The sequence below is a fragment of the Centrocercus urophasianus genome, unplaced genomic scaffold (genome assembly GCF_019232065.1).
Source record: "Centrocercus urophasianus isolate 14NV4802_14NV808 unplaced genomic scaffold, USGS_Curo_1.0 seq_5, whole genome shotgun sequence".
Taxonomy (NCBI): domain Eukaryota; kingdom Metazoa; phylum Chordata; class Aves; order Galliformes; family Phasianidae; genus Centrocercus; species Centrocercus urophasianus.
Genome location: NW_024885088.1, coordinates 2,276,314 through 2,291,436, shown reverse-complemented (window position 1 = coordinate 2,291,436; position 15,123 = coordinate 2,276,314). Strand labels below are relative to the sequence as shown.

General features: G+C 39.7%; 1 protein-coding gene across 1 annotated transcript; it reads right to left on the bottom strand.

Moving 5' to 3' along the window:
- Positions 1-7,410: 7,410 nt before the first annotated feature.
- On the bottom strand, positions 7,411-13,963 carry LOC122169202 (sulfotransferase 6B1-like). Its single transcript, XM_042835155.1, has 6 exons — positions 13,717-13,963; positions 12,671-12,855; positions 12,312-12,438; positions 9,739-9,833; positions 9,379-9,565; positions 7,411-8,294 (listed from the first exon to the last, which is right to left on the bottom strand). Exons 1-6 carry the CDS (start codon positions 13,859-13,861, stop codon positions 8,176-8,178), a joined length of 858 nt encoding a protein of 285 aa, XP_042691089.1. The 5' UTR covers positions 13,862-13,963; the 3' UTR covers positions 7,411-8,175.
- Positions 13,964-15,123: the final 1,160 nt, after the last annotated feature.

The following is a 15,123-nucleotide window of genomic DNA, read 5'->3' as shown; positions in this document are numbered from 1 at the left end:
TTAGGGCTCTGTACTAGATAAATACCATGGATAGCAATAGCACCGTATTTTGGACGGAACTATGAACTTGGTACAGGTCGATGAGCCATTTTACTCACATAAACAATGTAATGAATTGCAGAAGTCCAGATCGTTTAAACAGTTCAGTTTAATAACGTCATTTAAAATTGGCCAAGCTCCTATTTACTTCACCTTGTCGTAGTCAAGGTACTTAGTAACTTTGTGTTCAAGGACAGTTTCCTGTGAATAAATAGATCTAGAGAAGTTGCCATGAACTTGACTCCCATTCCTCTTACGTAAGAGAAAGCAAAAGCATGACTAAGTGCAACTGTAATAGAAATAAGAGTTGTCTGTACTACGTGTAGGTTTCTGTTTAAATCAAGAGCTCTTCCAATGATTCAGCAGAAAGGAATGGTAGCTGATAGGTTTTTTCACTTTGGCAAATTCCTTTGAGAAAAATCCGGTAAAAGTTTTAATTGGGTATGTCAGAAGTCACTGTGCAATAAAAGAACTCTAGAGAAATTTTACGAAATAAAAGCAGTCTGAGGATATAGGAGGCAAAATCCACTGCCTGAAAGGTTCCCATTTCTATTGCTCTACATTGGAATATAGGGAAATCCCAACTATGAAACTAGAATATCCCAAGAGATGCCTCGATTGCTCTGTTTTTATGGAAGCTCCTCAATCAGATGGAGGGTTTAGGTGTAACAGAGTAGTAGAGATTGAGACGATGAATTTTACCATGAAAAGAAATTCTGAGTACAAAAATGGTACAATCTTGAAAGATGTACCATTTGCTGACTGTTTTTCCACTACATGCCTTGGCAGTGGAGTTGCCTTTCACCTGAGGTGTGTAGTTCACTTAGACTAGATTTCAGTGGTCGTTTTTGTTATAGTGAACTAATTTTGGAATAATGTTGCTTCAGTCATTAGACTTGAAAAAAAGAAGTGCACATTTGTTTTTTCAAATTGTCTTCAAATATCAATTAGAAGTCTGTGAAGAAGATATTTCCCACAACTTTTAGCCAATATAGGATATTTATCATAATTATGACAACTTACAAGGATAAACTATGTAATAATTTATATTAGGCTATTTTAAAAATACAGCCAATTAAATGAAATTTGAAATAATTTTCTTTAGCCCTTTGAATAAGAATGGTGACAGAGTGATTTGTATACTGCAAATTGTACGCTTCCAAGTCTATGTGACATGAATTTAGCCCGCAAAGATAGACAGAGTTAATTGGTGCCTAAATTAATCACACAACGCAGAGTCAGTTACCCAGTATCTTTGTCCTTATCCGCTGTTGGAGACAAACCTTCAGTGTTTGTGTCTGTATGGTTATCCCATTATATAAACTTAACCTTCACTTGCACAATGTTCTTGTTAAAAAAAAAATGGTAGTTTTGGTGCACTGTGAAACATGTATTTGTGAAGAGTAGGATTGATCTCTTTGTTTTCTGAGCTGTCGCAGCCAGCTCTGACATTCTGTGGCAGGATCCTTGTGCAACAAGCAGCATGTGCTAAGGATTTTTTCACAGAATGTTCTCAGAAAACTCTGCTTTTGAGTAGGTCTCAAGAGCTCTGCTGTTTTCAACGGGTTGCTCTTGCCAGACGTTCTAAGCAGGGGGCAGAAGGATGGACACACTATCACTGTTTCTTAACCTCTGTTGAAGGATAACTGATCTCTATCCCTCAACCTGCTTTGGGCTCCATCGTTTTGGTCTGGTCTTTGCCCTGTTCAGTGTATGTCTCTCTCAAGTTCTGTGCTATTTCCTGCAGAACGATCCAGTGTGTTCTGACTTGAGTTCATTTTCAGATCAATATGAATCACGTAAATCTCAGCCTGGTGTGCTCAGAGAGATTGTACAATATTTCAAGTTTGTAATACTTTTAGACTTCAAGCACACAGCATTTAAGTGGCTTTTCCAGTGTCCATGTGAGAAAGCTTGCTTTTCCTTTGTAATATATAATATGTTTTCCGTTAATATTCTCTTTAAGAATTATTTCCTGTTTCCAGAAATACAGGATACCCAGCGGGACTAATTATCCTAAATGTCAGTGTTACAAGAGCAATAAGACAAAATCACTCAACTGTGCATGAACCCATGAGTTTTGAGGAATGATTAGAAAAATGGTATACAGCAAAAAGGACAGAAATCATCATTCCACTGTATTAATCAGTGATTTTAATGTATCCTGAATACTGTGTATTTGGTTTCTTACATATTAGAAAAGTTGTAAAACTAAAGGTTTGTATGAGGGTAAAATAGGTGATAAAAGGAAGAAATCAACTTCTGTGTGAGCAATAGTCAAGTAAGAATTCTTCACTTTGGAAGGATGACTGAAGGCAGTTATGTCACATATCCATAAAACTAAGAGGAACACGGAAAGACTATTGCAGAAATGAAGAGTGACCAAAAGTAAATGCCCAAGAAACTTAAATTTGCCATGTTGTGTTATTGCCAGCTCTTTCTAGTTTTCCCATGATCTCCAAACATCTGCAGCTCATGGATCTCTGAAGCTGAATGTGGCTTTCAGAAACTTAGTAATCCTCAGCACATTTCAAACAGCTTCTGTCCGTGTGTCTGAAACACGATATGTTTCCTCAGATTCTGAACCTTGGTTTCTTCCTCCTGTTCCTTGTGTGGGAGGCTCCCAGGTGCATTTTTATTCTTATTTCACAGTATGTATTATGGTATGGTTCACAGTATCACAGTATGGTTCATTCTGAAGTAACAGTGTGTACCTCTGACATGGTAAGGAAAAGAACATGGCATTACTATTACTACCAGGTATCAATAACCTAATCTTCAAAACAACTTAATAAAGCAAAATTGAACACAGAAACTGTAAGAATGGGATGACATCAGCTAAATTGGGATCCATCAGTCATAGACACGGTAAATTGCACAGGAAGTTCTCAAACAAAACATAATTGGAGGTTGGAAAAACATTCAGGAGAATATCATGTGCTTGTCCTATTTGTTCATGTACACTTGCAGACAAGTTTCTAGTTCAAGCTGACAGATATCTGACCTAGCATGGTTTCTCACATTGAAGTTGTACAGATAGTGAAGAGTTACATCCCCTGAGAGAGCGTGGTTGTAGTTGTAATCCACTTTAGAGCTTAGCTACTTTTATTACCCCAGCTTTTTTCCCTTATTACAACTTACCCACAGCAATGCAGCCATAGCTTGGAAGGGGACATGATACCAATGGATCTTTTTTATCAGTGATGCCCAGCCAAGGTGGTGCAACTGATTGGATGAAGCCAGGTCCAAAAAGCTTGTGAATGGGATGGATTAATGATGTAAATGGATATAAAAAGTTTCCACTCATTTCACTTAATAAACCTATAGATTTCTTCAAAGCATTTATTGTGATCTGTTTTTGGGTTTGATTCTATGAATGCCTCTGTGTGTTCTCTTAAAGGATATGGAGCTACACTTGAATAAGACCAGAGTATGAAGGGTTCTTTAGCTGAATTTGATGACTTGCAAACAAATTCTAGTTCTAGCTTGCCACATGTGCACATCTACATAGTTGTTTCTTTCTGCAGTCTTGTAAAAAAAACTGAGCTGACAGCAAGCCATGCTGTTTTTACACTTCTTGCTTTGGTTTGCTTAATACACAGCCAGGTTTTTATCATCTTGCCAGTAAGCACCTTGCAGCTAATAGAAGAGTAAGTCTCCCCAGGTTTCTTCCTTGTGTGTTTAGAGAGCACTGCATTTGATTTATAATGGAAGTTAAGAGAGTTGGGGGCTTTCAAGGTAAGGTTGCTGGCAGTGACAATATAGAGAATAACAAGCTAACTGGATCTGTGCCTTGTACAGTATGCTGCAGGTTACTGATGCCTCTGTCAAGAAGCAAGGTTACTCAGTCTAGGCTGCTCCAGCTAAGTTGCTGTCACTGGTGTCTGAGCTTGGCTAGCAGTGATACACGAGCTGGCTTCATGCTGCACTTCATTCACCTGCCAATGAAATCTTACTGTGCCATTTTTTTATTGTAAGGTAGGTAAATTTATCCAGCAGGCAATGCTGCGACTAATTCCTCATCCCCCTTAAGCAGCAGGCAAGAAGCTGCAATTGAATAGCAGTGACACCACCTGGCTGTTGGATTAGTCGAGGTAGTTCACCAAGGTCATAAATGACAAAAAAAAACAGACCCCAGTTATTCTTTGTTACAATGCAAATTCTTGCAGACAGAAAGGGAAAATCTGCTTTTATTTCCCTTGGCCATTAATATTTGCTTACATGCCTACAGTTTGTCATACCCCCCACCACTCTGCGTAGATTCTCAGAGGTTAAAGACTGACCATCCCCAGACATGGCAATCTTGCAGACATGGCAATCAGAAACAAGGACGTTGTAAGCAGGCTGTGCATAAGAACTGAGTCACTGAGTACCTGGAAACTGACTGGCCTGCTCCCCTCAGACTTCTGCCTGGTTCCCATCACAGTTCGTTTCTGCTTTTGAGCTTCATGGAGCTCTGTGCAAATGCATCCTGGTGCAGGGGTTTGCAACTAAGTCACTGCAGTCGACAGATGTCAGTGAAGAACAAATGCTGCGTTCCTTCCGGCCGGCAGAGCTTGCTGGATGGACGGCTGCAGAGCCCACGCTGGAGCAGACACCTATCAAGCACTCAGGGGCTGCAAGCGGTTTCCAAGAAGGCTATTTCTCCACTCAGCGCTGGCGTGTGGAACCAGTAAGCCTTCAAAAGAGGCACGGCAGTGTAATTCGTGACTCCGCGCTCTCCCGTCGCTGTGGCTTTCTCTCGAGCAGCTGTCGATGCTCTCCGGGCCACAAGGTGCCGCCGCTCCCCCATGCTCCGCCTGTTCCCAGCACAGCCCGTCCAGTCACTGTGCCGTGTTACGGCCTGTCCGCTGGGGCAGGCAGGGCTGGGGAAAAAAATTGAGGACTGTCTTCTACCAAAGCCGCTAGGAGAGTTACTGCTGAATTATCTCTCGTAGTGGTTGGTTGTGTCAAGAAAGAAAGCTCTCTGTGGTCACCTGCGAGACTGGAACTGGTGGGAGAGATGTGGCTGTGAACAGTCCTTTCCTCCCTCTCTGAGTGTCTTCTTTCAGCAGCAACCTTCATCCCCACGCTGGGCCCTTTCTGTAAGGCTTGATTCCCTCCCTTCTTATCCCCAGTAGTCTTCACAGCTAGAGTGTCCTTGGCTCTTTGTGATTTGTGTCTGAATCTTTCCCCTCATCTATCTGTTGATTGTGAGGAAAATCCCATAGAAATTCCTTGTTGTCCGCCACGTTTACTTTTCTAGATGACAAACGGGTACAAATACACAGTTTGACCCTCTGAGCATCTCTGCCTTGTCTAAACCCAGTGCATGTACCCACTGAGTGCAAGGGCCTTCACCTGGGTCAGGGCAATCCCAAGCACAGATACAGTTTGGGCTGGAGACTTGCATCTGGAGAGGAATAATTGCAGGCACCAATACAGGCTGGGGGATGAGCTGCTGGAGAGGAGCTCTGTGGAGAGGGACCTGGTGGACGACAGGTTGGCCATGAGCCAGCAGTGTGCCCTTGTGGCCAAAAAGGCCAATGGCATCCTGGGGTGCCTTAAAAAGAGCGTGGCCAGCAGGTCGAGGGAGGTGATCCTCCCCCTCTACTCTGCCCTGGTAAGGCCCCATCTGGAGTACTGTGTCCAATTCTGGGCTCTCCATACCAAAAAGACAGGGATCTCTTGGAAAGAGTCCAGTGGAGGGCCACAAAGATGGTGAAAGGCCTGGAGCATCTCTCCTATGAAGAAAGGGTAAGTGAAATGGGTCTGTTTAACCTTGAGAAAAGAAGACGGAGAGGAGACCTGATCCAGGTCTATAAATATCTAAGGTGTGGGGGGCAGAGTGGTGAGGCCAGACTGTTTTCAGCAATGCGTGGAGGCAGGACAAGGGGGAACAACCAGAAAGTGCAGCATAGGAAGTTCTGCACAAATGTGGGCAAGAACTTCTTTACAGTGAGGTGACGGAGCACTGGAACAGGCTGCCCAGGGAGGTGGTGGAGTTTCCTTCACTGGAGGTATTCAAGACCCACCTGGATGCCTACCTGTGCGACCTACTGTAGGGAACCTGCTTTGGCAGGGGGGTTGGACACGATGATCTCTGGAGGTCCCTTCCAACCCCTACGATTCTGTGATTCTGTGATTCTGTGATAATGGTATCCCTTCAGCCAGTTCAGGGCTGTATGCTTTAGCCCTCTCTCTAATCCAGATGTCATGTCCACTCTGTCCCTTTCTGGACAGTATGATATTGTGAGCACATATGGATGCTATGTAAAGCTGTATAAATCAGTGTGCCTCCTACTGCCTCATTCTGCCAGCCCAAATCAAAAGCCTTCCTTCACTTCTCTGTTGCTTTCCTTCCCTTCAGTTAACTGTGTGAGTCTACTTTTTGAGTAGATCTTGAATTCAGATGAGGGAAAGGCTTCTGTGGTCCTTTGTCTTTGTCTCAGAAGTCCTACCAACATTGTTATTCTCTTTCCTCAAATGCTGTGTGACCTTTAGAATCATTGCCGTACTCAGTTAATAAACACATCTACATTAGCTGATCTCTTTCCATTTATTAATAGTGGAAGAAGGACACCTGAAAGGCATCCAAGGATAATAATTGTTCATGACATTTTAAAAAGAGAGATTTTAGTATCAGAGAAGCAAAGCAGCACAAACAAGCTTCTGGTTTCCAAATGTGTGGTTAGCATAAAACAGAGCTCAGAGCAGCATCTGCCTTGAATTGGGTTGAACTCATATATGGAAATGGAGTGTTGCTAAATAGGCTTACCTCTCACTTATGTCCTCAGCATGTAACTACCTGTATCATTCATGCAGATGCACACCAGTCAGTATTGATGTTACCTTCTGCGAACAAGGTGTGAATTGAAAGAGCTGTGTGTCTAGAGAAAGCGTGAATTGTTCGCTGTTAATAAGGTCTTACCACAACTTTTCAGAAACAGCTCATCCAAAGGAAAGCACAGAGGAATCGGAGCAAAGTAACAGTGCTTGTCTGCACGAGTTTCTTTTCAGACAGTTTTTGCTGGGAATTATGTAGTTGGTGAGAGCTGGTTAGGGAGCAGAGTACTTAACGCTAGCCTGCAAAGCAGATTGAAGGCGCAGACAGAAACCACATCACTCAGTAGATTAGAAGAAATGTCTTCACGCTGTTCCCAGAACAGTCCTTAGATGTGAACACAGACAGCTGATTCTTAAAATACCTGTCTTATCAGGGCTGGGTAAACATGTCTTGTTTGCTTTAAAGTGACTCCATATACTGCTCTGTTTGCCACAGTGAAACTATTGTATTCTACTGAACAAGGGCTGTGAAATAAAATGGTTTCATCAAAACACTGGAAATAGGCATTTTTCAGGAAGAAAGCTGAGTGAAAAAACATACAGTGCTGAAATCTGCATGGATTTATATTAGTTTCATTTAAAATACAGATATTATACAATATCTAACAGAGAAATAAGTTACAACAGAGAAGCATATACTGTTACAAAAAACAACAAGCAAATCAAACAAAACAAACCAAAATTTTATACACAAACTTAACTGCAGATCTTCAAATGTACTGCTACATTTTTCAGCTCTAGCATCGGTAACAAAGTCTGACAAAACAGGCACTTTCCAAATCACAGTAGATGAGAAAGGGGTTCAGTCTAGGGTTAAATAGTCATTTTTTATGATGTGTTTTTAGACATACAGATTATTACAGGATTTTTTTTCTTAATATTTAGGTAAAATTTTTAAACCTGATCCAAGAAGTCCATTTGTATACACCTAGAGCAAAAAATAAATAAATGTTGAAGTAGATTTAGTTGTAAAAAAAAAAAAAATGGGTCTGACACCTGGCTATAAAACCATGTAGATATGTCCTCTGATTGAGTTCAGTTCCAGCATTGTGCCAGAATTTTCCTGTCCCCAAATCTCTATTTTACAAGCCTTCTTCACATTTCTATCGTTTGACTATGTGGAAAGTAAGGCTGATAGGTAAGATAAATGTATGTAAACAAGGTAAATGAACGTGGTCAGTGCTTCTTCCATCTTCATGGAATCAGTTCCAAGAGCAGCTGCTTTTCTTTGAACTTCTTTTAGCTCTCATCCAGATTTTCCCAAAATTTCTCTATCTGCATTTTTGGTTAAGTATTGTTCTTCCCATGAATTTAGAATTCATAGGTGAGATGTTTTGCCATTTTGCTGAGTTTCATTTTCTCACTGAATACTTCATCAAACTGTAAGTTCTGTTTTGGAGTGAAATGGTTCTTCCAGTCACCAACAGTACCTGGAGGAGCAGAGACAGTAAAAGAACAGTGAATCTGGCAATATATAGCAATGAAACAAATCAAAGGCAGACCAGTTTTATTAATGCTGCACTTGGCACAAATTGTTGTTGTATTATCAACCATAGTCTCTGTGATATGTCGTGATAGGTCATGATTATGAGTAATTATTTTATTGATTTGGTGAGACTTTGGTGGGAGAAGCTGAATCATCATCCATATTAAGCCCTAAGGCTTGTTTCTCATAATGTGTCACCTGGCAGTGCCAGCAATACTAAGAGAAACAATGAAGAGTAACAGGTTTTCAGGATGGAAATAGAGCTCTTGCTCATCTCAGCAGAGGCATCTTGCCTCATCTTAGATGTTTGCCGTTAAAAATCTCTATCTGGACTTCTTTAGTAGAGGCAAATAGTTGCTAGCTGAAATTCATCTCACCCTTGTCAGCATATAAAACCCCCAGTAGCAAGAAAACAGTTCCTCTGCATGTTTTTTAAGTCACATATGAGCTACGAACTGCTGAAGGTTTTACTGCAGATCCCAGTTTGGCCAAGAGCTTAAGGTGATCTATGAGGTCACAGGATGATTTGAGTCATTCATTCTTTTGTTGTCATTGTCAGCATGTTTCTTTTTGGGGGGAACATTTCAGTAAGATAACAGGGAGTACAGAGGATAAAGGCTGCCAGCAGACTCCTTCCTAAGAAATGCACCTTTTCCATTCTAGCAGACCAAGTGACCTTGACTGGTAATTTGAGAGGAGACACATAGAGGCTTGCGAGAGACTGAGGGTAAACTTTAGATACAAAAATGCAGATAAAGAGTAATGTTCTGTGAACTTCCCTTTAAGCTCCAAAGCTCATATAGAGCAAACTCTTCAGAACCCCTCATAAGAACATATGCTATGTTTCTCTAGCATAAGCATGCATTTTCAACTGAAGAACTTAGAGAATGTTTTTTCAAAAGGCTTCGAATTGGAGAATCCAATTGCTGTTTCCTGGGAGTGACTCTAAATGTCTTCAAATCTATCTAGGCTTCTGTAGGATAGGTGCCAGTTGATGATTCTGTATTAAGTCAGGACAGTAAACTTACCTTTTCGGAAAATTAGCTTCCTGTTGGATGTCAGGGCACAGACGGTGTGACTGGGGTCACTGTTTTCTTTTTCTGTGTCCTTTTTCATCTCTGAGAAGGATGATTTCTTGCAGATATCTTGGATAGCTTCATCACTGATGCTTATACCCAGGAATATGCTGATTTCCTTCACAATCTTTGGGAGATTCTGAGATACAGGAAGAATAAAGTGAAGAATAAAGTTTATATATTTCTGAGGTGATAATTAGACTTTCCTTTGACATGGAAATTATTATTTTCATTAGAATTTCCTCCTTGATATTTTGATTATTTTTATTTATCAACAATTCATTCTAAAACAGGAACAGAGTGCATATTTACCTTTTTCATGTCTTCATAGAACAAAAACAGTATATTTTTGTCATTTTTATGTTCTTCCCAACTTAGGAAATGGTCAAACCAGGATCCACAGACAACTGAAAAGAAAACCCATAGAGATTCATGTATGCCTGATTAATAAATAATTCCATATCTCACAAATTTTTAGGGGAATGCTTCCTTCTTGATATGTACCCTATGTTCCTCTAAATCTGATTAAATTCTTTTTTGTGAAGTGATTCAAATTTACAGCCCAAAGAAATTACCATTCCTGTTTGATTCTTTTTTTTTTAATATCAAAGTGACAGATTATTATGGAACATAGTGCCACAGTAGAAATAAATCCAAATCTAGGGACAGGCCTATAGTGAAGGCAATTGTATGGGCACAACAAGATCTGAGCATCTCAGCAAGTACATCTGTAGATCCATGGTCAAAATAATAATAATAAAAACCTAGGAAAATAAACTAGGAAATGAATGTGTTGTAAGTACGACACTAAAACAAAATTAGGAGTCTGTTAAATGGAGCACACTATTGCTCTAGCAAAGAAGAAATATGTATATTTTCAAAAGTCAAGGAAGAATTGATAGAAAAAATATTTATTATAAAAATACATCAGTCAACCAACCACACAGGTAACTCATGGCTTTATAATTGACGCACAGTACTTGCTTTGTCTGAATGCTCCCTTTACTAAATAATAGGAAGACAGCTAAATTTCAGCTTTATTTTTACAAAAGCAATTCTGACTCTTCTGGTTCAAAGACAAGACTGACTGCATTGACGAATGAGCTGAAAGCCTCCTCCAGGATAATGAGCACTTCATGGACAGAGCAATAGTGAACTGTGACCTTGCTTTATACTTTTACCATAAAAGTAAAATATTTAAGTATCGTAAAGGACATCATTTTGTTTGCAAACCTTGAGACGTATTAGGTATTTTGCTGAATGCTTCAGCCTGTAGCCAGAAAACCGTCTAATTGCAGAGCACCAGTGCACCACAGTGTGCAATTAAAGCCTGCTAAAGCCCACTGGGAATGTGTTCAACAAATGCACCTGCTTCCCCTTAACCCACATTTGTGCAAGTGCCCAGTCCTAAGAAATGGGCAGGCTTCCAGAGTCAGAGTCTACACATAGATTTGGGGTATCTGCTGCTTTTCTTTCCTGTTTCTATCAGGGTGATAACCTATTTATTAGGACAAATGTCCAAAGAAACTAAGATTGCCTATTTAAAAAAAAAAAAAAAAAAAGGAACGATGACTTTTAGGTCCTGTAAGCTCTTAGGTTATAAGACCACTATTGTCTCTATTGTCTCTGCTGTTCTTGATGTTCTTGAGCTATTACTCTGTGGGTTCATGCTATAGGGGTGAGCCATCCTGCTTCCAATACCTGAAACTCAGAGACCCTTTTGACTTTGGGGGTACAGCAAACAGTTTTGGAGACAACATCCCTTTTCTCTGGGTGTCCTCACCGTTGTTCTCAACTTAACTCTGTTCTCTCTTAACTCTGCAAGCATACTGCAGGATCCGAGCCAAGCAACACAATCTTTGTATGTTTCAATTAAGAGCAAAAATCACAACCTCTCTCCCAGTATCACCTCTTACGTAAATCTATGTTGTAACCAACATAGTTATCTTTTTGTACCATGCATAAGCACACTGAAAACAGCAGAAGACTATTAATTCACAGACAAATGGGAGATGCTTTTAAAATTTTGTACTATCCTCTTCTTTTTTTAACTAATTGATGTTCAGGGGTGTTACTAAACAAGCAAAGATCCTGCACATCACCGAAGCATGTGTCTTAGGGCTGCTCTGAACAAGGAACACAGGATCCACGAATCAGTAGAAAATACAGACTGACTTCTGGAGCCTTGATATAAGCTGACAAGGACTGCCCTGGCAGTTTGCTTTGATATTTTTCAAGCTTGTCTATCATTGTTGCTGTTATCATCACTGTGGGTAGGAACACATGTCCTCAAAGGAGTAATAAAATACTAAAAGTGGGAGTGGATAACCAGCATATAGTCCTGTTGTCAGTTTCCTTACCACTTCTGCCACTCACACAAATCTCACTCATGTCCTTGGTCTTTGGACTCCAGGACTAAGACAACATATCAGGCAGAGTGTGTTCAGAGGTGCATATGAAAGCGTCTAGACTCCCTTTGAAGGGTCACGCAAGACCACTTTCAAGATGAAGGCACTAAGCCTGTAAACTTAGGCTCTCTGAGCAGCCTTGGAGACAACCTTCATATGTGTGCCACCTGCCCTTCTGCAGGACACTAAGCCATATATTGCCCTCTTGGCATCTTCAAACAATGTCTACCCCACCAGTCTGCAGCCACCTGTCAAAATACATCCTTGAAAGGCTGAAGACATTTTCCTATTACTTGCTCATTGTTTAGCATTATAATTTATTGTGGAAAAATAATAAATCTGAAGATGTGTGAATTAGGAGTTCAGCAAGGAGTTTCACAAAATTAATATTTCTTAACTGTTTCTGTTTAGAATAATAATAGAATATTAATAATAGTAATATGAGCTGAAGGAAGAAAACGGAACACCTATCCTTACCATCTCCTTTTAAGAACAAGTCAAGGAAAGCAGTCCAGGTATCTACAGTGGGAAGGTTTGGATTCTCTCGGTAGTAATGATACATGGACACTGCAGTATCTTTTGGATTTCTGCTGATATAGATCATCTGTAAATGAAGACAAAATGGTTATTACTGTTGGATTTGGATAATCCTGAAACTTACAACTTCTAACATAAAATCTGAGGCCCAGAGCTGATTTTTATGAGCCTCTCATGTACACAGTAAACCACCTCTGGAAACTGTAAGTCTTTTTAAAGTGTCTAAGGATCAACAAGACAGAATAGATGCCTAACAGACATTTAATATATCTTACAGCTTTTGTAACTTTTTGACTTACCTTGCATTTTTTATTCTTAAAATGTTGAGGCAACATGTTGTAGTCTAAGTGTGTTGGAATGATTCTCTTTGACGACAGTTGATTCAGTTCCTCCAGTTTGGACATGTCTCCAAGTTCAATGGGAGTTGTTAATGTAATGGGAGTATTGTAAAGCTTTGTTATGACTCCTGCAAGCCAGTGAGTGCCTTCAGGAAATTAGTTTTAAGGAAAAAAAGAAAGAAGAAGAGAAAGGAAGGAAGATTTTTTAATGAGAAATTATATGGAACATGCAGTCTGCATGTGAGAACAGTTTGCTAAACCCCAAGATTCAAGAAACTGTGTAATTGAGTACTCTGTTGGCTCTAGATCCATAAACACTGGAAAAATTGTTGTGGCTGAATTGCAAACTCTCTGAAAATCACTGATGTTTGTATCAAAACAAACTCATTAGATAAATGGAATAAAATTCAGACTCCTTGTTAGCTGAGGTGATTATATTATTTCTGTTGTTTATTTTTAAATAATCTGTCTTTTAGGGATGGATGGAAGGATTCATTATAGTAACTGTGGCTACTGGGAAGATAACTAATTGAGCTTCCACCCTGGTATGAGTTTCTGCCTGTGAGAGAACTGGGGAGAGAAGGAAGAAGTATCTACAGACAAAAGCCATAAAAATCACTTAAAACACCTCTTCTCTTGCTCATAATTAAATGCATAAAGGCCTCAGGAAAATTCTTTGAGTATAGATTTTACTTACAATAAACAAATACTTATTTGCTTCTGACACATAAAACATCTGACAATATTCTGTATTACAGAACCAACATTTAAACAAATAGTGTTGTTTTTTTTTGTCGTTGCACTTGCTTTAGTTTGTTGGGTTTTTTTGTTTTTTTTTTTTAATTTGTTTTGTTATTTCAATACTGACTGAGAGAATAACATACGCACATATTCAAACATCCTTGCCTATTTGTTTATTTTTACAGACATTTCACAAGTAAGTTTAGAGAGAAGATGAAACGAACTATTGACACATCTTGGAGTTAACATATAGAATTAGAACTTACCAGATTTGGGGTAGGAAACCAAAAGGACATCATCTTCTCTAGCATCAAAAGCATCCAAGGAATTTAAAAGCTCTGGAGAAGACCTGGAGGTAAAGGAAATCCCCTTAAACTTGTGAATGAGTTCTGCCTCACTGAGGTTGGACATGTTTGCTTAAGCCTATGATTCCTGCAAATCAGATAGCAGTGAAATGACGAGAGGGTTTAAGAGTAACCTCTAGGTCAGATGGTTTGAAGTAACAAATTGAGGCCGGCAATACAGACCTCATGCTTATATAGTTTGCTGTGCATATTGAAATCTCTCACAGATATTGATTTTTCAAGTTAACTGATAAAGGCAACTGAAATATTAGAGGTCATTTGATAAATAACAGAAATGCAGTGTCATCAAAAATGCGTGTCGTCATTTATTAGCTTTCCAGAGAAGGAAAAGGAGTGATAGTGAAATTATATTAAATGTGGAAAATATCAGACTGATCATTTTATGTTGTCATACAATAGGATCAGTATGATTCAACAACTTATATAAGGGCTGCTCAGAAAGTAATGCCTCCTGTTTTTTGATATCCCACAACATCAGGAGTGGATGTTGGTGCAATAGCATCACAGGCTGAACCTCCTCATCAATATCTCTTCACATTTTGTTGCTGTGTGACAAATGGTAGCAGGGGGGCAGTCTGACAAAATGGTGTCTGACATGGAAGCCTGTATGAAGCAGAAAGTTGTCACTGAATTCTTCCATGAGAAAAAAAGTGCCACCTATTGCCATTCATTGACACTTGCTGAACGTTTAGGAGACCAACCAGGGGACGTGAGTGCAGTGACGAGGTGGGTGTTGCATTTCAGCAGTGGTGACAGCAGTAGTGGGTAACTTCCGCTGGTGCCAGTTTTTATGAATGCAGCATGCAGGCCTTTATTCATCACTGGCAAAAATGTATAGCTATTGGTGATGACTGTGCTGCAAAATAGTGTTTTGTAGCTGAGAATTTGCTGTATCAAATAGTGTTATTGTGCTCTTCATTGTAGTGTCCATGGAAATAAATAGGAGGTAACCTATGTACTGTATTGGAAGCAGTGTCTTGCTTTATGTGAATGAAATACTTTGGGTTCTCATTTTATCATGTATGCGGTGGCCTGTACTTTCGAAACTGTAAGTTGATTCCAAATGCTTCAGAGATGTCAAGGAACTAATTTTCTGAGCATTTCAGAATTTCAGCCTGACCTTAAAAACAGAGGTAATCCTGAGTCACAATCATTTTCTGAGCTGTCATATCTGTAAGAGGAGTAGGTTTTTATCTTGTATGTTTTATGACTAGGAATGGGTGAAGTTTTTTAAATCTTTCCACAGAAAATGCAGATTCATCAAAATAAAGGCACTTGCAAGAAAGATGTAGTTCTCAATTCACTGCC

Coding starts and splice junctions, on each gene's coding strand:
- LOC122169202 (XM_042835155.1), bottom strand. CDS start 13,861: ATGTCCAACCTCAGTGAGGCAGAACTCATTCACAAGTTTAAGGGGATT. Junction 9,834..12,311: donor CTTGTTCTTAAAAGGAGATG/GTAAGGATAGGT, acceptor TTTTCTTTTCAG/TTGTCTGTGGATCCTGGTTT. Junction 8,295..9,378: donor GAAGCTAATTTTCCGAAAAG/GTAAGTTTACTG, acceptor CTGCTCCTCCAG/GTACTGTTGGTGACTGGAAG.